The 21735-nt window shown below is 35.8% G+C and overlaps 2 protein-coding genes across 6 annotated transcripts in view; one reads left to right on the top strand and one right to left on the bottom strand.

Annotated features, from left to right (window-relative positions):
• sns (sticks and stones) overlaps positions 1 to 7734 on the top strand; it is a 266845-nt gene extending 259111 nt beyond the window's left edge. For all 4 annotated transcript variants that reach the window (XM_089073093.1, XM_089073091.1, XM_089073092.1 and 1 more), the window contains one exon: positions 307 to 7734. In XM_089073093.1, coding sequence (XP_088929219.1) covers positions 307 to 794 — 488 coding nt within the window. In that variant the 3' untranslated portion in view covers positions 795 to 7734. The remainder of the gene's footprint in view (positions 1 to 306) is intronic.
• Positions 7735 to 8858: 1124 nt separating this feature from the next.
• Positions 8859 to 21526, bottom strand: Naus (cortactin binding protein N-terminal like nausicaa). 2 transcript variants are annotated; one of them, XM_011649468.2, is made up of 8 exons: positions 20637 to 21525; positions 20411 to 20512; positions 19686 to 19910; positions 18912 to 19533; positions 18666 to 18761; positions 18306 to 18415; positions 15412 to 15927; positions 8859 to 15192 (listed from the first exon to the last, which is right to left on the bottom strand). In XM_011649468.2, the coding sequence occupies exons 1-8, from the start codon at positions 20907 to 20909 to the stop codon at positions 15178 to 15180; spliced, it is 1959 nt and encodes a 652-aa protein (XP_011647770.2). In that variant the 5' UTR covers positions 20910 to 21525; the 3' UTR covers positions 8859 to 15177. The 2 variants fall into 2 exon arrangements, with proteins under 2 accessions (XP_011647770.2, XP_011647768.2); XM_011649466.3 differs by having other exon boundaries at positions 8859 to 15927; positions 20637 to 21526.
• Between the last annotated feature and the right edge of the window lie 209 nt (positions 21527 to 21735).

Below are 21735 nucleotides of genomic sequence, written 5' to 3'. Positions count from 1 at the left end.
AAAATTTTTGCAATATTATCATTATGCTTAAGCGTCCTACAAAATCATTTTTATAATTCATCAAAATTATTTTCAAATTTATATCTGATAGAATTTTTAGATACTTTAAAACAAAACTAGTGTACATATACATAGAAATAATTCTTAGATACAAGCATGATTACTGAAATTCAAGGGATAGCGATGACATGAACCGTATCAATAGCATACGGAGGAGTCCGTTGATTCCTCGTCATTGTTCCTTAGCTACGTCAACATATAACGTGCGACACCTTCTAACGTCTACGTTGTCATCTAATGTTACAGTGTCGAAGTCGAGTTACATCGGCAATCCGAGCCCGGCGCCGCCCAACGACGTGAGTTTCTACAGCGTGGAGATGGACAACGGTGGCCGGGGTTATATAAGCTACGACAGCAACCCGAGTCCGGCGCCGCCTGCTATCGGCGACCCGATCGGCGGACCCTACTACCCTTCGTCCATGGGCTCGACAGGTCACATAATAGGCGGGCACATGACGGGGGCTGGTACCGGTACCCTGACACGTACTAGAACGCTGCCGCGTCCGGTACCACCACCCGATGTCACCGTGATGACTGCGGGCACCAAGTCGCCGATACCGCCGTCGGTGCCGCCGCCACCCGCCACGTTTGCCCGTGCCGGTACCAATAACGGTGGACCCCATCCGCATCCGCATTCACATCCAGCACCGCCGCCGCCGTCCTGCCAGAGTCACCCGCTGTCGACGTTCGCAGCGACGCCGACCTATTCCGACATCGATGGTCATCTTGTCTGAGGCTCGCCGATCTTCGGGCCCGGCTCGACGCGCGGCAAATACCGCGCCGTCGCTCAGAACGACGACGAGGACCGCCGATCGGCTACGGTCACGGAGAGGAGCACGCGTCTCTGAACGACGCGATTGTGACGATGGACTCTGTTCTGAATCGTCCACGTCGTTCGCATCGTCATCGATCATTATCTCTCTGAACGACGACGAGGAAGAGGACGTGCGCGACGACGGCTCACGAACGATAGCGGTCGCGGCTGAAGGCCCTGACATTCGTCATTATGCGCCTGAACAATCTCCGAGGATTCTGTTTGGTGCGCGAGAAAGTACGACGAAGTGTGTAAATAGAGAAAGACAAAGGTAAAAGGAAAGAAAGAGACGCGGGACATGAGAGTGGTGCACCAAGTTCACGCTGTAAACAGCCTTTCCCTTCCACGCGGCTACTTCCTAGACGACAGGAGATACGATTCTCCTACGCGATTGAATTCTAATCTTAGGGATATATGTACGTATGATCGAATGCTCGACGAAGAGCGACACCCTGGAGAAGGAGAGAAAAAGAGAATGACCGCGCCGATACGCGCGAACGTTCTCCAAAAGCTCGAGGATGATTCTATCTCCTCCGATGTTTCTTTTCCGCAAATTCTGCCTTTTCTCCCCATCTTTATCGTTTTCCCTGCTCTAACTCTTCGTCTTCGTCTGCTCGCCTTAGCGTTATTTAGCATATCCGCTAAACAGCGACGTAATCACGACGCATCGAACGATCGAAGCTTCAAATCGATACTCCAATTGTCGAGGAAAGTATATTTTATGTAAATTATTACATGTGTAATCCCAGAGATAGACGAAAAATCCCGCAATATTTTCGTTTTTCGATTACTTCACGCACGTCGGCACGTACGCTCTTCGTCATAGCGATTATGTTTAGATATCACTATGCTGGTATCAACAAGTGTCGGGATATTCGATAGACCCTTGAAATATCAAACAGAGATCTTCTTCACTCTGACTGTGACTGACGCCGAAATACAAAACCCAAATTTCTAAATGTCATCATAAACCTGGCGATCAATGGTAATATTACTATTAATACAAATATTACGGAATATCTTTTTCAGTTCTGTAGCAACTGTCACAAAACAAATTTCTATTTTTATTTCAAAATTAATTAACAAGCAAACTAATTTTTACATGTTCTTTCATTGTACAAATCTATCCTCTGTCTTTCAATTTGACGTTGGTTATTCTAACTACAAGATACAAGATCTTGTTAGTACCTAATTTTTTATAATCATGATTATAGCACGCAATCAATAACATTGCTTTTTAAAATATTGATATTAATTAAATTAATGATCGCACAATATTGCCCCTTTACAGCTCGTAACTATGCAAAAGTGGGCATATCCGTCATGACCGTCCATTGTTTACTTTCGCATTGATAAGTCGGTTCATTCCGACAATTCAAGGCTGAGGGAGGCGAGACAATCGTTATTACAAAAAAAGAATACTTGGAAAATTGTAGAGAGTCCGATAGCAGCGACGTTAAAACTTTCTTTTCATTCTCACCCTTCATGTTGTTTACGATTCTCTATTTAAGTTAATTTCCTTATACACAATATCTATGGTGCTAACCAAGTTCAGTGCTAAATGTGGCGATTTGATCTCTAATCTCGACATTCCCACTTAGTGAGATATTTAATGTTAGATATAGTCATCTTTAGCATTAAATAACAAGAATAATCAGCGAGTTCATTATTTTATATTTTATCAGAATATTCAGGATCTTACGATCCATGCAAGAATAAATAGAAGAGTCTGAAGTCAATTGTAACAAAAGAGAATTACAGTCTTAATAATCTACTACTATATATATTTAAAAAAAAAGTAGAATGTAAACGTTTATACAGATCGACGAATGTTTTAAACTATACATGTATATATAAATTTTGACAAATGTTTTGAATGTATATCTATAAATTTAAAAAAATAGTTATTAAGCATCAAAATCCAGCCATAATCGAATAAATCTTGTATACTTAAAATAGAATTGGATTTTTTGCAACAATATGATAATAAATTTTTAACTGTTTTTTATTAATATTTTACCGAAATTATTATAATTATAGATTTTTAAGATTTATAAAAATTTTTAAAATTGTACAAAGTTTCTGAAATATTTTTAAATTCAAGAGAGATATTTACATTCTCTGTTTTTAATGATACATGCATAATATTCTGTAATATGGATATTAATCTTTATTATCGTAAATTTAATACTATATTATGTTATATATTAATATTTCTTGTTAAACTATATTTGATTTTATTCACTCAATTAATATGTTATATTTCTGCAAATCTGAAATTCAAATATTTCATTCAAATATTTTTTTGTTTCAACATGTCTTTAGCTATGACCTCAATTGACTTCGGACTACTCTATATGTCACAAGAAAGAGACTACGCGACAACTTAAGCTATATGTTGAAAAGGAGAATTTCACAGGAGTTCGTTGTTTCTGAAACACGAACTATTCAAGCACATTGTTAGCATAATCGCGCAATTTGCATATCATAAGTCATACTCGTGCTTTAATTACTTGCGTTAGAATTTCTCTAGAATGTCGCTTAAGTTACTTATATCGCTATTTACGTAATTGCGCTGCGATTGTCATCCCTTGAATAACTTTTACGAAACAGAAAACGAATCCGACGGAGTTTTCACTGCCGATCCTAAAGTCAATATTGTAGATAGTCCAATATACTTTTACCTTCTACTCGTACACAATGTAAATCAAACGACCGTTCGTCGCAATACGATTTTATGATTAATCACCAACGACCGATCGCTCGTTAAAAAAACTCACGTATTTTTGCGTTTAATTGGTCATGCCGACTTCGTCGATAATCCGCGCTTTTCATTCGGCACAAACACATACGAGCGGATCGCTGCCAAATGCATCCACGATGCAACTTTTACGCGTTGCGTTTAGAAGTGCGTTTATAAAACGAAAAACGGATAACGACGATGTAAACTCACTCGACCAAGTCGAGATCATGATTCGATCATCGCAGACCCCGCTAATCGTTTCACGATTTTACCGCGAGCGTCTGTCGTGTGAGATAAAAACACACAAGATATAACATAATCAACGAGAGAAAGAAATTTTCCCAGAGGAGAGCGATACCAGTGGAATGTCTCGGCGTAGTGATATCTTGAACAAAGACAATAGTATATAAGTTTAATTGCTACGTTTTTAGTTAAGGGTTAAATATACTCTGTCGACAGCGCAGCGATGTTTCGAGAGGACCGCGCGAAAAAGATTTTGCGTAGAGGAACGTATAAAAGCAGCTTACGCGATTCCCGCGGACGGTCGAAAAACTGCACGGATACTCGTATTAGCTCGACTAAATGTTCATACATATACATATATTTTTGCATTTATTTCCAATTACTAATTATGATTAAACCCGTGTACATAGTGCGATAACATCTCAATGTTTCACGCGGTCGGAAGAAGGGAAAAAAATTACAAAAAGAAAAAAAAAACAGAGAAAAAAGTAATTCAAATGGATCATATGAGGGTCTCACTATTACCTAGGCTATAAACGAAGTATTGCTAGAGGGTAATAACGCTGTATATCCGGGGAAAAAAAAAAAAGAAAGAATTAATCCTGTTGATTGTGAGCGAGACAACGTCTTTCCGTTCTTCGTCGAAAGCCTAAGTAGTCAACGTATATATATTTTTGAAAATGATGACGACGACGACGACGATAATGACGACGATGACGATGACGACGAAACTCGATGCGTTTGGCCTATCGTAAGTGGGATATATTGCGATAATAGGGAGCCATATAACGCACGTTGTACCCGCATTTCGGCGGTAAAGGGCTGTGACAATGAAGCGTAAGGATCCCAGTGACGTCGCGTTCCCTCAGATTAACGCACCCTCGGTCGCGGATTATCTCATCGGGAGGCATCACGTAATGCATAATGTAATGCATAATGATTCCCGCGCTGCACGATGATTATAATCGATGTATTCATTCGTCGTTTACAAGATTTCTCGTTTCCACGAGCGGAGCCACATCTTTCATCCGTTCGCCGGCATTAAGATTCTTTCCTTAAGATGGCATTCTTAAACCGAGGAATCGCATGAGAGAGAATTCGTTCCGACGATGACGGAAAGAGATCTTCTGGGATCCGCGCTTCAGCTTCCCGCGATGAGAGGAATTGTTTGTAGGAGACAATTTATACTTTACCCGGCCGGCGGCCACGTGCGTCATGTTGCTCGTTGAGAGATTGTTTGAAAGTTTTATGAATAACGTTTTTCTGTAGCGTATGCATATATTGTTGTTTCTCATTACAGCGATATTATTTGTTAACACGGTAGATACTACGAAGCTTAAGGCAAAAAGAGAGAAAGGGGAAAAATAGAAAAGAAAGAGAGAGAGAGAGAGAGAGAGAGAGAGAGAGAGAAAGAGAGAGAAAGAGAGACGTGTATTGTTAAACCGCCGTTATGTATGGAGCCGCACAGTTCGGCTTAGACTGATGATAAGAAATTCACGTATGCTCAATTAGAGATGAACATGTTCGCGCATAATTAAGAGTTCTATTTACATATACATGTTTTATATTTGTAATTAAAAAAAAAACAAATCATCTATACTTAATATTACCTGAAGATTATTATTAGATTTATGTAATCTCCAAAGTATTTGCTCATCAAAGTGCTAGGCATGTTAGACGGACCGCTATTCGTCCAAAATGGTACCTTGGAGATGGACATACCATCTAACACGTACGACATTTGATATTTTACATAATAATAACGACAAACTCGTAATTCCGTTAATTACTCTAAGACATAGTCAATCCTAATTATACAATCATTAAGGATATGGAAAAAAAATGAATCAATTAATCGTTTTACATGTATATAAACATATAATGTACATAGCACTTAGATAGATACAAAAAGGGAAAAAGGAGAAATAATGAAAATACTTAAATACGAATTATATCAAACTACAAGAAAAAGAGACAAAAGAAAAACGAAAATCGAGAGCTTTTGTATACTAGGTGTATATCGATATATAATTCATTTTGTATCGTTTTCTTTTTACCGCAACGATAATTATCGATAAATAGGGATTAGCGGCAGCGTCATTGTTTCTAAAAAGTGTGACGTTCAACGACATAGCGCGAGCATCGCGGATGGCAAATATCGACGGCGGGAATTAAAAAAAATAGTAGAGGAGAGGCAAGAAAAAGAACGTATCAGGACGTACGAGTTAGCAAAATGACGCCGCGAAAATTATATCCGTTCCAAAATTGATATCGCCAGTGTTCCATCGCCTTCGCGTCATGCCGCGTTTTTTCATATTACGGGATACTTTTATGAGGATCTTTCTTATTACTCGGGCTACTTCTACTTTTTCACACGCGTAGAAGATAATTTTTATCCGTTTTATGCCCTTTGCGTCAACGCCAATGATACACGAAAGTACGTTGTACTCCTCCCTCCCCGCGTTTTGAAATTTGTACATAACGTATTATCGCGCCGCGACTGGTCTAAATGTTGCTTCCGTTTTATGTGCCAATCGATCAACGTTGTTCTTCGACGTGTGTAACATATGTTACGGAATATTAATACGAGACGAGACGAAGGAGGAAAAAAAAGAATAGAGACGAAGAACGGTACCGGTCGACGATCGTTCGACGGAAATTTTTCAACGCGCGACCGGCACTGGTTCTCCAAGTACGTCAAGAAGGAAACACACGAAATAAAAAGAGACATAGGAGATAAAAAGAGACAAAAAGGAAGAAAGCACGAAAAAAGCGAAAAAGAAAAAGCTCTCTGATCGACGTAACGGTGTAACATAATTGAATGCCCACGATTAACTAATTAATGTACATATACATAGTATTTTTACATTCTAATTCTAAATTACATTTCCAATTCTAAATGGTATACACAACACTACACTCACTGTGAGCTTCGCTCCGTCATCTGCGTATCGTAATGCGACGACGACACTTGTTCACCGTCGACCCATCACTATCCACCCTCAACACGGGGTGAGATGTGTTTCGTACAAAAGTGCATTTACAATGATTATTGCTCAGCAGCATCCTCTTCTCTGTTAACTCCTCCACGTCCACATGCATTACATTTTCGCGTTGTTACACGATGTTCAATAAAACGCATGCCTTGTGCCTTTTCGCCGCATCACGTTGTTTAAACCGTAATATGTAGGGCAGAGCGAAGGGAGAGGAAGGATACCTTACGCGCGATACGTTTTACTATTATTTGCGAGACACATTCGCGCGATTTGTCTGAGCTATGCTCATTGCCGAGATTTGTAACGAGACGTTGAGCCTCGAAATGCTTTCGAGACACGAAACGATTCAAGAAGTAATATTCATTTTTCTTATTTGATATTCCGTCGCGATCATCATAGCATCATTAGCATTGTCTCTTGCGGGAATTAACGGCAAGATTTGCGTTCGAACAACTGCCAATATTTTGTAGATTGATATTAAAACGAGGTATAAATGCTAATTTAATAAATAATAAGTATACGCAGAGGCAGAGCGGAGCTCAACACGCTAGTCCTTAATTTAAAACCAAAGTAAAAGCAACATTGTGTAGCATTTAAGAATCTCTATTACGTATACACACCTGTGTGTCTATACAGACATAATTATAATTAACGATTCCAATCATTGTAATTAGGTAAATGAACTAACCGATAAGCAGATAGGTAAAAATAAGCCACTCATTATGTGTATATCATCTTGTTTTTCATTCATAATTTTTCACTACACGATTAACAACATTTTACCTAGGAGAGCCTTTCGTCAGCTAGGATTATTCTGTATCTGTATTCTGTATATTGTTTTCTATTGCAACTATTAAAACTGATTGTCAACTTATAAATCGGTCTATTATGCCTTTCTTCGACGGCAGTTTCTTGTCCCCTTCTTCGTATATTAACATAGAAAAATTAAATTTTATTTAATAAATTATGTGAACTTGCAAGTAAAATTTTTTCTTTTACGTAATTCAATTTCTTCGATTCAGACAAAGCCATGATAGACCATCGAAATGTTTAATTTTAGATCTTATTTATTTTATAATATTTCTATTGAAAATTCATCTGAATCCAATCTTAAAAAATAATACAATTTAATAAATAGATTTAATTAATCTTGAGAATTAATTTAATTTTTATTATATTTACGATTGCAATTTAATCAATGAATTCAGATGAAATTTATTTCAAAGCAGTCTGAGATTTTTCCGCAGTTTAATTCGATTCTTGAAAGAGAATTATGTATATATTAATAAGTTTTTAATTTTTTAGCATTTTCTTGGAAGTGATTTTTAAAAAGAGGATTACTTACGTAAATTAAAGTGTTGAAATTGTTATTTAAAATTTTGTTTGTTGCGCTAATTTACAAGATCGCGAATATCGAAAGGGTCATAAAATTTGTACTTTTCTTTCGTTTTTATCTGCAATTTAATGATAAAATGTGCGATGTGATCGAATGTGCTATGCAAATGTTGTGCTATTATTTTATTCTAACACGCATGCTTATAATTAATTTTGTTTTCACGAGTTTTATGTTATTTTGCAACGATCGAATCTGACAAAAAGAACAAGAGAGAAGATCTGGAAGAAGCATCGGACAACAACTGAACAATCATGTGAGTACATAATTTTTCATTTCAAAGTCATAAAAAAATTCAATTAATTTCTAAAAATTTAATTTATATCTACAAAATCATTATGTATAAAATTGTTATGTTATATATAATATTAATGATTATAATAATTATAATCGAAATAATTGAGAAATATGTAAATGTAAATTGATATAAAATTTTTTAATTTTATTGTCAATAAATTTTCTTTAAATTTTCATCATTATGCGAACGAGTTGCGTAAGAGTTTAGTTACAATAATAATAAATAAAATAATAATAAATTATTGAATTTTCAATGTTCATCTTAATTCTCTGTGATCTCTGAAGAAATGTTATTGGGAAAGAAGAAAAATCTTGTAATCATATGTCAATGTATATTTTTCCTTTTGTATAGCACAGAAGATAACAATTACTATTGTATTACATTACATTTGTTGTCATTCTGGACATAGAAGGATGATAATGGCGATGATCATGACAGTCTATAAAAGACAGATAATAATGACAATGATAATGTCGAACAATTATAACAGAAACGAAGTACTTAGATTTTAATAGAAATATGTCGCTTAAATATCTAGTTGCGCTGTTTGAATCTAGTCTCTTTTTTTCTTTTTTTAATTTAACAAACGAGACTGTTGACATTGTTTCTTGACTTTGTTCAGTCTTGATATAATTCAGTTATTCGATTTGCGTACATAATTTTCCACGAATAATTTTAATGCTTGATATAAAATCTCATATAATCTGTATTATTTAACAGCGATACTAAATATTTAGATCTATCGAATAATTAAATTAAATATGCTCATCATTTAAAATATTTATTTAATGACAAGTTTAAATTACGGAATCCATTCAGGAATCCAATGTTATAAATTCAGTTTCAATATTAATGAACTGAGTCCTTCAAATTAAAAGGAAATTGTGATGATAAATATCATAGTATATCAGAGTTTTTACGATCGAATGAATTATGAATTTTATTTGAACAAATTCGCACGTCGCAACGAGATTACGTACACGTAATTCGTATCATTTACAAAGGAAACAAATTGATAATAGTGATTATAATGTGATTCCTTGTACATATTCGAAAGAAAACGCTAGCGCATTTTTTTCATTCTTTTACATATATATATATATATATCTTAAACTATTGAAACGCTAGTTTTACAGCCCGAAACGCTTTTTCGTCTGTGACAAAGGCGTTTGCAAAACTCACTAAAATTCTGTACATCAATGAAAATCGCCTGCTACTCGTGATCATCGTGATGTAAACTCAATCAATATCGACAGGTACCATGCTGATCTCAGGATATAGCTTAAAATAAATACAATTCGTCTATGTTCTAACGCGGCGGAGTATATCAATTAAGATAATACGATAAATCTCTCGCAAACTATTTGCAAATCTGTCCAAGTATCTCTTGTCACGCGACGAATGCACAATTTACAAATTTTACATGAATTGCATATAAGTACATTTATCGAAGAGTGCCTGATTATTGAATTTTTTTCATCTTTGTATCGCAATTCTATGGATTTACGAATGTTACTGGAAGATCTCGAACAGAACGTCGGTATTAATATTCTTTAGAAAAGCGCAGAAGAGAGAATTATCTGATACATATATATTTACATCATGATAAGATTTAACCTAGATTAAACCTAGCGCTAAGAACCGCTTAGCATATAAGTAAAAAAGTAAGAACATTAAAAATATACACTGTCGATTAATAATTTGAACAGTCTTTCTTTTAATCTTTTATATATTAAAATATCATTCAGAATTGTAATAATTATAGTATTAATAATAATTATTATACAATATTATATCAAGATTTTTATTAAAAATTTATATTATCAACTTCTTATTTAACTTTGCTGTCTAATGAAATAAATCGAGTACGATGATATTAATTTCAAATTTGATTTTTAAACAATAGTGCTCAAGCTATTGATCGACAACGTATACGTAGCACAAATTAACATATAACAAGCCTGTGAAAGCCTTAAATTACATCGGCGATAGGCTGCATAGTGAACTCAAAGAATACAGTAAATAAGATCGGCAATTGGATATACAATGCCTAATAACGTAAAAAAAAATCACAGTTTCATTTAAGTCTAAGATTCGTATGTATATAAGCAGTATTAAATAGTTACATTATTTACAATCTCGACGAAAGTCTCAGTGCAGCCTATCAAATCGCACATTCTAGTAATTAGTCAATTAATAAATGTATCCTCTCGATCAACTCCGTTCGAGAACGATCTATTATGCAAGAGAAATCTGGAGAGAGAGAGAGAGAGAGAGAGAGAGAGAGAGAGAGAGAATATAGTTAATAATATAACATTTATAAAATAACGCTCGTTTCGTGCTCAAAATTGCGAGTACGATTATTTTGATCCGGTACTTTGACATGGGTAAGGTTTTTCGCGCTCTGTCGTATTAAGATAAAAGACAAGCAACGATAAGGCGTTTCTGACAAAAACTACGTTCTTCAATCTCATGATCTCAGATTGCACATCAGCAATAATACGAGTCAATAGTTGTCTTTTTTTTATTTCCACAGTTCCAAATTTTTTGCTAAGGTTTATAATTTCTACAAGTATATAATCAAATTCTTTTAATTACGAAGAACTAAGAAAATATAAATTAAGGATGATCAACAAAATTCTTCAACAATATTTTAATGAGAAAAAGTTATCGCTTATATTCTTTTAAATGTGTGGATCAAAACAAGAAAAATAATTTCTACTCGAAATTTCTGTATCTTTGTTCTAACTATTGGCCCGTATAAATAATAAGTTAAGAATAATCTGATTTTCTGTAGCCGCTGATCTTGATTAATGTCTTTTACTTTATTACTCTATTACAAAATCCCGTGGGACACGAAGAGAAAAGATCGCTTTGATTGAATGTACATGTAATATGCATATAATGGCGGTCGCGAGAACATCTCGCATGTATAAAAGTTTATCTCTCTCTTCTAATATTTCACTATCACTTAAAGGATAAAATCTTTTCTATGAGGACAGTCGCCCTTCTATTTCCAATGATGATATTTCTACTCGCACAACAACACCACGAAACCTACGCCATCATAAGAAACTTAAATTTCGGATTTCAGTTTAACATTTACACAGTATATATATATATATTCTTTTAATACATAAAACGCGTTTATATTATTTCGTTGAAATATTTAAAAATAATATTCCGGTTACAGCAAACAGCGGATAGATAGAGAGAACGTTATCTTAAACGATAAAATTTGTAATACGTGAAATAAAAATTATATCGTCAGGATTTGATATCGAATACGCCATTAACATACGCAGATGGAAATGACAATTAATGGAGAACATTAACGAAGATCGCGGACTAACGGCTAACTAATATTAGATATGAATCGATTTCGCAAAAATGTATATCCTGACAAATCTCAAAGTGTAAGCATTGCCCGATGCTTCGTCTAAATGCTCAATGCGTACCCGCTTTCATGTTTTTCAATTACACAAATCGACTACCTTCTTTGAAACTTTAACTCGCTCGCCTCCAACATATGATTGACACGTCTTTTACACGTATATACATCATGTATCCGATAAAATTAACAAGAGATGAATATAATTTATGACTCATTGTCTTCCACCAACATCTCTATTATTCACAGCTAACTTATGCCTTTACGTACATGCGTCATATCGATGATCTATGTACACTATTAAGTATACAAAGTATTATTCATGGAGTTACACTTATGTATTTATGTATACGGATGTATATATAAATACACCCGTGTAAAATTAACACTAAACGGATTCATCTGTCGATATTTCTAAACAACTTTTCGAATAACAATTGTCGCTCAAAATCATAAAATAGTAGGATGTAGAACTTTGCTGATTAGTCGCGCGAGATAATTTTCGACAGCTCGTACGAAATTATCCTGGATGGATCCTTTAAGTGTTAATTACCAATTCCACTAGTCACACCGGCATGGAAAACGGAAACTTTGTGCGATGGATAATACGCGAGAACACAGCGGCTTTCGAAAGCAGATATTCATTGAGAGTTTTACTGAACATTTTTTTATGTATGTATAAATTTTTATATCTATAGCATATATTATACAGGTTTATATATATCAAGAATCTTTCTTGAGATTATATCAAGAAATTCTCTTTGAGAATAATAGTTTTGAATAGATTATAACGTTAAAAGCCATTCTCTGATTTTAACTCTGAACAGTTTTTTACTATCGAGAGCCACTATCGGAGAGTAAAACTCTTGAATATACACACCCAATCTAACTCGTACGAATCTCTCCGTTGGATTATCCTGACTTAGAGATAGTAAATACGCATAGCGCGCGATGAGATCTCTGTTTTTTTTTATTAATAATTTTTTTGCTGATAATTTTTCTCCCTTATCTCGAGAAGCACATCTATTATTATTGTAGTCATTACCGCTACTCTCTACTATTAATTAATATACTACTATTGTTACTGCTGCTGCTGCTAATACTACTAATATTACACATTTGTTAGCATCTTTATTCTTTCCCTAATTAATATCATCAGTTATTACCACTAGTATCGTCAATAATCAACATAATCATTAGCAATATATTGTTAATCTTATTATTATTATCATTATTTAAGTTCACTATTAATATTTATTGTTGCGGTTACTTTTGTTCTTGTTGTGGCTATTATTGCGAGCATGTTCTTCTCAGTGTGTTGCAAGCTGCATGTAATTCCCTTGGTCCTGGTCCCAGTTCCTGCTACTTGTCCGCTTGTGTTCGCAATGACGATCGAAGGAACGACTTAATCCTCACATATAGTCGAGGATACACTCAATCGATTAACACATTATCGTCGGACCATCGTCGGACGTGACTAAAACTGAACTTAAATTCTACAGATATACGTAACGTAAAACACTGGAAGACTTTACAATGCCGGGAGTATTATTCGTATAATTTCAGAGATCACACTATATCTCATAATTAAGGATACGCCATCTAGGAATTCTAAAATCATAGGGCTATATACATTCTTTTAATGGACATTGATTTTACATTAATAACGGTTAATAACGTAATACGAAAGACGAAAGACGCTATTTAAGACATTGCAAGGACGCGTGCTCAACGGTATGTTGCGTGATTAATCAAATTGTGATTATTGTTCATCCAGTTCACTCAAAAAATGCAAATTTTTAACATTGTGTGATTTAAGTAATAGATCTCGATTATCGTGCTAAATTAAGGATAATACAAACTATGAACGAAATTAATGTCTCTACAATCCATCTATTCATCGTACATTTTAGCGCAACACAGCGTTTTTACCTGAGATACGAATGAATCGTTATATGAAAAAAGAAGACATTAGAATATACAAATGTATAATCGTCTCTTTTTTTGTATCAAGGGTTTCAAAGGATTGAGTAGAAAACACTGATGTTCTTTATTTATTCCCATTTCTTCAGACGTTTTCTTAAGACCCGGCGATAAAATCAATTGTGCCTTGAAAAAACAGTGATGTCTATTCTTTGGCAATGTGTAGAATAGTTTCTTCCAGATAGCTCTAAGCTTGTAGCTTGTACACGCGATTATGTGATACAAGGCAGTGATTATAGCACGTGATAAAGTTTCTATTTTCCTATCTAAGTTTGTACCCGACAATCTGGTTTAGTTGACTGAACTTCAGTTGATCAACTGAATTCATTCAATGCTTCAGCATTATCTTTTTTTAAACATTACAGGTTCTACCCGTGATATATATAAATTTCAGAACGATCATGCAAAACAGATTGAATCCAGATAAATTCGTGAACTCGCAAAATGCCGCGCAGCAAAAAATCTGCCTTAAAGAGATAGATTCTTGAGATAGATTATTTTATATGTACCGTCTAGTACATATTATACGGCGAAAGATAGAGAAAAAAATATCTAGAGATTGCGAAATATATATATAAAAAATTTATAAATATATAAATATATACCCCAAAAAAACCTTTTACAAAGCCAATGCAGAAGATAGATTCAATATGTTTTGCGTCATTGTTTCTCAGGAAATGAAAATTTAATTTAATTAGAGTTGATGTTTCACAACGCCGAGTTACGAGTAGTTCGTTAAGATTTTTGCAGACGTTAACAAAATCTCCACGTCATATTAATGTTCCGCTATCTAATTGTCTAAGACAACTCGTATTCGCCGATAATCAATGTCCGCACAGAATAAGCTAGGAACCTACAGTGGTTATTTTATATATCTGAGAGAAATATATTTCTAGTTTCCACGGCTGTTTTCGATTAAAATTACGAATGCCTTTCCGTTGCAAATAGAATCCTGAATTCTTTTGTCGGATGCTGCCGATCATGATGAGATCTAGTTGTAATGTACAACACGCCATCCTTAAAGAATCGGTCTATCGAGAGTCTATCGAGAATCTATCGAATGTACAAAGCGCCTCTCTTTTTATCTCTTTTCGCTGGCAATTTTAGAAATGGTCTTCTGCAAATACGGAATCTCTTGCACCGTGTAGACAGATCCAGCACAGATTCCAGATTATTGCGACGGTTCTCTTTTCTTTTTCGTATGTCTGTATCGCAGTGTGTGTACGCTTTTATTCTCTCTCTCTTTCAGCGCTAAATCAACGCGGCTTTGTCTGAAATCACATTCACATACGTTGCTCTGTACATTGAACACATAATAACGTATTACGTATATAAATATGTGTGTGCGTGTGTATGTGTGTTATGTGTTTTATACTTATTTATTACATGTCTGTTGGAATCTTTAACGGGTGCATCCTTATCCTATTATAAGTGTGTAACGATCATTCCGTTAATCTAGTTTATCTCGATTCCGCCTTCTTATTACTGACCTCTTCGTCGGCAGCAGCCTGGGTGGTGCTCGTCGGAAGTGGATGCTGCGCCTGCATGGGATGAGCGGTTCCGGTCGCCGCTGTGCTCGCCGCACCATGCGACGGGGCCACCTGCTTACCGTACTTAGCGGTATCCTGCTGCGATCCGCTTTGCGACTGCAATTCCGGTCTTCGGAGGTAAGCAGCCGCCTCCTTTTTCGGCGGTACCACTGGCTTATTCGGTGGTACCGGGGGCGGCACGCCGCGCGAGATCGACGGTTTTTTCGCGGGTAGAATACCACCACCGCCACCACCACCGCCGCCACCACCACTACCAGCACCACCACCACCACCAGCGGCGGCGGCACCGGACGCTTGAACAGCGGGGCTGGCGGCAGAACTTGAAGACTGGCCAACGTGAAAGCCGAGCTTCCCCGCAGCGGCGACGGCGGCTTGCGACGACGTGATAAGCTTAGCCGCGGCGGCGGCCGCGGAACTAACGGGCGCAGGTACAATCGGCTGTCGCTTGTCTACCGCCTGAGGAATGAACACACATCCATGACCGATTTTAGAGAGCCTAGCTGCGGAGACCGTCGCCTCCGGACACGCTCCGCCGCCAAGACAAAGAACGAGCACACGTTAAAAACGTTATTCTCAGGCTGCAAGGAATGGTGGAGGAAAAAAAGAACCATACCAAAGAACTAATCCAAAGCAGAGAGACAGAGAAAGAGACAGACTCGGTGGAAAATAGGGACGATAGCTACGAAAAAATTATCAAGACCGAAGAGGAGATAGAAACACCGTTATTTAAGCAGCAAACGATCACAACTCAGGCCGAGACTCTCGAGATGCTGAAATCAAATTGTGCGTATATCATCAGTGTGTGCTGTTAATAATTGAGAAAATACAGGAGCATCTTTCTTGCGACATATTCGCAAATCATCAAAAAATAAAACATATTTGAGACGCAGTTTAAGTTACCAAGGAGTGTATTAGTAAAACTTAACATATGCGATAGATTTTCAGAGATGAATATACGAGATACAGAAGGAATAATTTCAAAAAAAATAAATTATTTCAATCTGTCTCGTAATGCTACGGCATAACACTTTTGATTTGGCCAAGTATCCATCCGCTTGTTAAGAGATATGTTGCAAACCAACTAAACGATAGAGCACGTCAAAGTTCGTAGGACCGTAAAACCGTAATTTAGTAGTAGCGATTACGCTATTAGGAAGTCAAGCTGGGATAGTTTTTAAATAAAGCTCAGAAATGAATTGCATACAATCTCTGTTTTAATTGTAGGAATCGGTCGATGTACACAGATGAAATAATAATAATCTTATGTACACAAAATAAAAATATCGTAATAAAATAACTCTAGGCATTGATAATGTGCTAACTTATAAGATCGGTATATAGTGAAAATGTGTATAATATTGCGAGTGTGATAACTGCCACTAAATTTTTTTAATAAATTGCGAACGTGTATATAAAAGTATATACATGTGTAACATAAAGCAAATTTCTTTAAAATAATCCTGCGGATATTTATAGCGATCTTATTTGTATGAAATTTGTAAGAAATGTATGAAGCAACAATTCTTAAACTTTAATGCACCATTTGGTATGAGTGATAAAAGTAGCGAGCGTATATTTCGATAAATGCGACAGAAATCTTGTGCATTAAACATAAAATAAAAGCCAAGAACGATTATTTAGAACAAGCGAAATTCACTTTCTCTAATATAATTTTTCAAAATTTCATTTCCTATATTTAATATTACTTTACTGTCCTATATTTAATATTAATTTACCGAATGTACCTACATTGTTATATGAGTTAACAATGTAAAAACATTCAATAATCTTTCATTTCTAGTCAAATGTTATATTCAAAAAAATGTAACTAAAGAACATAAAATGGATAACTAGAATATATATTTGCCTTAATCAGCAAAATTAATAAATAGATACAACATCAGAATTTTTAAATTAAAAAAAAGATGAATACATATAATATATATTAATTATATAGTTGCAATAAATACATGATTAAAGTGCGATATTTTATGACCTTTAAAAAGTATGAATATGTAAGACTAGAAAAAAACTTATAGAATGCTCGCGTAAAATTAATAACAAATGCATTGTTTTCACTAAAATAAAGCTATGAAGTGATGTAATATATAGTTAAATATATTCTTCTATACATTATTCTCTCGCATATTTTAATAGCATTGTCAAAGATTACAAATAGGTCTTAAATTGAAAAAAGAAAAAATCGAAGATGCAACATAAATATTTCAACTATTTATGTACATTTAAAAACGCAAATATTTCAGTATTTATTTAATTATTAAAGGTTTAATATTTATGTTAATGGTATACTGTGCATACTATTTTCGTAAAATTTAAATTTTGTAATATTTCTTAAATTATAAAGAGCCTACTTACATTATTAATTATGATCATTCTATAAAGTTCTGAACTATTTAAAAAAAAGAAAAACATTTCAGCTCATAAATTTGCGAACATAATTATTTTTTCTTTCTTTTTAGAATATGTTTTTAAACAATATTTATGACACATATTTATCATCATTATATCAATATATTATATTGAATTAAAGCTAATCCTATCTTTCGCGCAAAACATAAGTAGTGACTGATAAATTAATTGATTTCTACTTTCAATTAAATTTTTCTAAATTGTCAATCATATTTCTATGAATTTGTCTATTAAATATATTATCGTTTTTCACCCTCTCTTTCAAGAAAATACTAACAAAGTGCAAGTACTTCTTAACATCAAATACAAAAATATCTATCATGTATAACACTTTGCATGTATAAATAGGCTCTATATAATCTTTAGATTAACGTCGAGTGTGTAGGGAAATGTGGATAGGTTACCTGCGTATCTGAAGGAGCTGTAGACTCTCCACCCACAGATGTTAAATTAGGCGTATATGCAACTCCGCGAAGTGCCTGTCCCGGTGTTACAGATCTAGCAATTCCAGTCGCTAAAAAAAAAAACAAATTCATAGCATATTCATGATTTAAAATAACTATTCAATTAGTGAAACTAAGTTTTCATATATATAAAACTCATAAATTTAATATGTATTTAGATAAATACTAATTTTTAACATACAATTTGTTAAATTGTTACATTTGTTAATGTATGTACACACACACACACACACACACACACACGCGCGCGCGCGCGCGCGCGCGCGCGCTGCATATTGAAATATTTAAAAAAAATCTTACTTGGTCCACTGACAGGAACACTAGACACTGTTGCAGTGGGTTGAACAACTTTACTACTAACCATAGGTGTCCCTGTACCCAAAACTGCTCCTTTCACTATGAAAGATAATGATAATTAGAAAAAAAGAGATTTATAATTTTAAATACATATCAAAAAGAATTTCGTAACAAGAATTTCTTCGTTATTTATATTACTTAACAAGTTTTTTCACAAGAACAATTTTTATTTTATACACAATAACATACTTGTTTGCGGAGCACTAGTCGACCTGAGTGTCGGCATGGCAACCAAATTCGCTGGTTTTGCGGGTGGCGGTGGTGGAGTTACACCAACTCCCCTGGCAGGACCGCGAGCCTGCGACTCCTTCCATGAGTCCATCTCGACTCGTAATTTTTCCAACTCCGTTTCGAAGTCTTTCGCTCTTTTTTCCTCTTTCGCGAGAGCTTGTCGATATTGCTGTCTTTCCATATCAAATTGCGCTAATTGTTTCTCCAACTCCGCTTCCATCTGTAGTGATTTTTTACTCTCCTCCTCGAGGCCCTCAGCCATCGAGTCTATCCTTACCTTTTCTTCACTGAGTATTTGAGCTAAATCCTCAGATCGTTTTCTCTCCTCAATGTATTTCATAATGATCTTTTTACGTTCCGCTAAGAGAAGTAATACTATCTGCTTCTGTCGACTCTTTTCCTCTTCGAGGTGATCGTTGATCTTCTTTAATTCCATTTCTAATCTTTTCTTTTCCTGTTTCTCTAATTCTAATTCCTTCTTTAATCTTGTCCGCTCTTTTTCAAGACCGTAAGTGATATCGTCGCCCTGAGCAGTATCATGTTCGTGTTTTCGTTTTTCTTCTTCTAATTCTTTAATTACCTAAAGATGTTCATTTATTATGATAACAATCATAAAATCAAATAATAACACTTGACTTTCTCTTTCACTTTACTTTCTAATAATTTTATTACTATATTTATACTATTAATTACAAAACCTAATAACAAATATGACAAAAATAGGATACATACCGCTCTATGCCTAATTTCAGCATCCCTAAGAACTTTAGTCATTCTACATTGCGCCTTTCTTTGCTGCGTCACCAGCGCTTCTAAACTAGCGACTTGTTGATCAATTTGACTTCCTTCAACACCAATCACACCACCTACTATCGCAATATCGCGAGCTAATGCCGCATGTGGATCTGCAGTACTACTAAGATATCGAGAACTTAGAAGGTGTTTCATTTTCTCTGACTGAAAGGAAAAACAATAATTAATTATAATAATTATTTATAATAAGATGAATGTATAACATACAATGTTATAATAAGATATAAATACATAACATTCATCTTATAATATTGTATAACACAGTCTAAAAGTTAAAAGATTTTGATTATATAAAGATTTTGGAGCATTAACATGTCATAACTTTAGGAAATATTTCTAAAACTTAATTCTTATTAATCTATTAGAAATTTTTTGTCCTTTTTGCATCGTTCTAAAAATCATACAAAAGTAAAAGTTTTCAAACAAGAGAATATTTCATATATATGTATGTGCATGTGTATGTGTGTGTGTGTGTGTGTGTGTGTGTGTGTGTGTGTGTGTTTATATTCTGTTATTATTTCATAATTTTATATTACATGTTATTGTCCAAATTAAAATACTTCTGCTATAATTATGCAGAATTAGAAATATAAAATGTATAACCATACATTCAAAATATAAAATAATTATATTATTCTGATTACTTTTAATGCCGCTATCACTATGTCTCTCGCTTGGAGCTCGCCTTCCAGATATCCCAGCAACTTCAACAAATCAGTTTTGCTCAGCTCCATCTTTGGATTGCGCTACAAATATATACAATTGTTATTCTGAAACTTGTATTACATATAACTACAGTTTTTATCAGTTATTACAGGTTTCACAAATCCTTAACTTCAAGGCCAAAAGAGCACCTATCAAGAAACATACCTTTAAAGTATTAGAGGAATTCTTATCCAGTGGCTCGATGTTATTGGCATGCTGTGGCTGCTGCTGCTGCTGCTGGGATTGCAACTGTGAAGGTTGAGTACCAGCGGCGAGGGTCTGCGCCTTCGCGGCCGAGATAGTGGCCGCGCCGGTCAGGACGGTAGAGCCCGGCGACGGCATCGATGTCGACGGTGGTCCGTTTGCCGTCGTCGACATCGTCGTCGTCGACGTGGTGCCAGGCGAGGTGACATTGACGCTCTGACTCTGCGATGCCATTATCGCGCTCTATTTACTTAACGTGTTGACAATGACAATGAGTGAAGCGCGTTGTCGTTGCCTCCTGGCCTCGGTACAGCTTGGGAAGGGTAGCTTTGTGAAACTCGCTCGTTCGCTCGCACGCCTCTCGCCTAAGCGCACCCAAACTATTCCTACGTCGACTTCCTCACCCCTCGATCCGGAGTTTCGCCACGAGCATCACGGGACGCGCGAGCACCCTCGCCGGACACCCAGCGACCCAGGATGCTCGCCACATCGCCGACACGGGACCGACGACCGCGCGTACTTCTTCTTCTTCCCGTCGTCGTCGTCGTTGTCGTTGTCGTTGTCGTCGCCGTTCTCCTTCTCGCCTTCCTCGTCCTTCTCCCTCTTGTTATCGTCGTTGTCGCCGTCGCCGGCACTTCGATCGTTACTCGAGTCGTCGGGTCGGCGTTCAACGCCGACGAGAACGAATTAACGTGGCGGCATCCAGCGCGGCGGGCCGATCCGCCTGTCTCTCTCTCTTTCTCTTTCGCTACACTCGTCCCCTTGACAAATCAAGCGCACAAAGCGCAGCCAGGCTCTACGGCACGGCCAAGCGAAACTCGATGATCGCCTCCTGAAGGGCGCCCCGATCTATCATCGATTCCGAGTCAAATCGAACATCGAGATCGAGGATCGCGATATCGAAAGGTCGATCCATAACCGCGGCGAAATACAAAACGTCGCTTGGCTTCACTGTTCTCTTTTTCTTATTCCGTCTTTTGTTTGTATCTTTCAAGGATTCAATAATATCCTATTATTAATAATCCTATTAAATTAGAATCCCATCCAAATGATTTCGAGG

This window comes from Pogonomyrmex barbatus, unplaced genomic scaffold (genome assembly GCF_055798465.1).
Source record: "Pogonomyrmex barbatus isolate J1 unplaced genomic scaffold, ASM5579846v1 scaffold14, whole genome shotgun sequence".
NCBI lineage: Eukaryota > Metazoa > Arthropoda > Insecta > Hymenoptera > Formicidae > Pogonomyrmex > Pogonomyrmex barbatus.
The sequence above is the reverse complement of the archived record's forward strand: the minus strand, read 5'-3'. Positions and strand labels throughout refer to the sequence as shown.

What these genes read in the sequence shown, in the direction of transcription:
- Naus (XM_011649466.3), bottom strand. Translation starts at nt 20,909, where the DNA reads ATGGCATCGCAGAGTCAGAGCGTCAATGTCACCTCGCCTGGCACCACG. An exon ending in ATTCCTCTAATACTTTAAAG is followed by an intron (nt 20,513 to 20,636) that starts GTATGTTTCTTG and finishes ATATATTTGTAG; the next exon opens with CGCAATCCAAAGATGGAGCT. An exon ending in GACTAGTGCTCCGCAAACAA is followed by an intron (nt 18,762 to 18,911) that starts GTATGTTATTGT and finishes TATCTTTCATAG; the next exon opens with TGAAAGGAGCAGTTTTGGGT.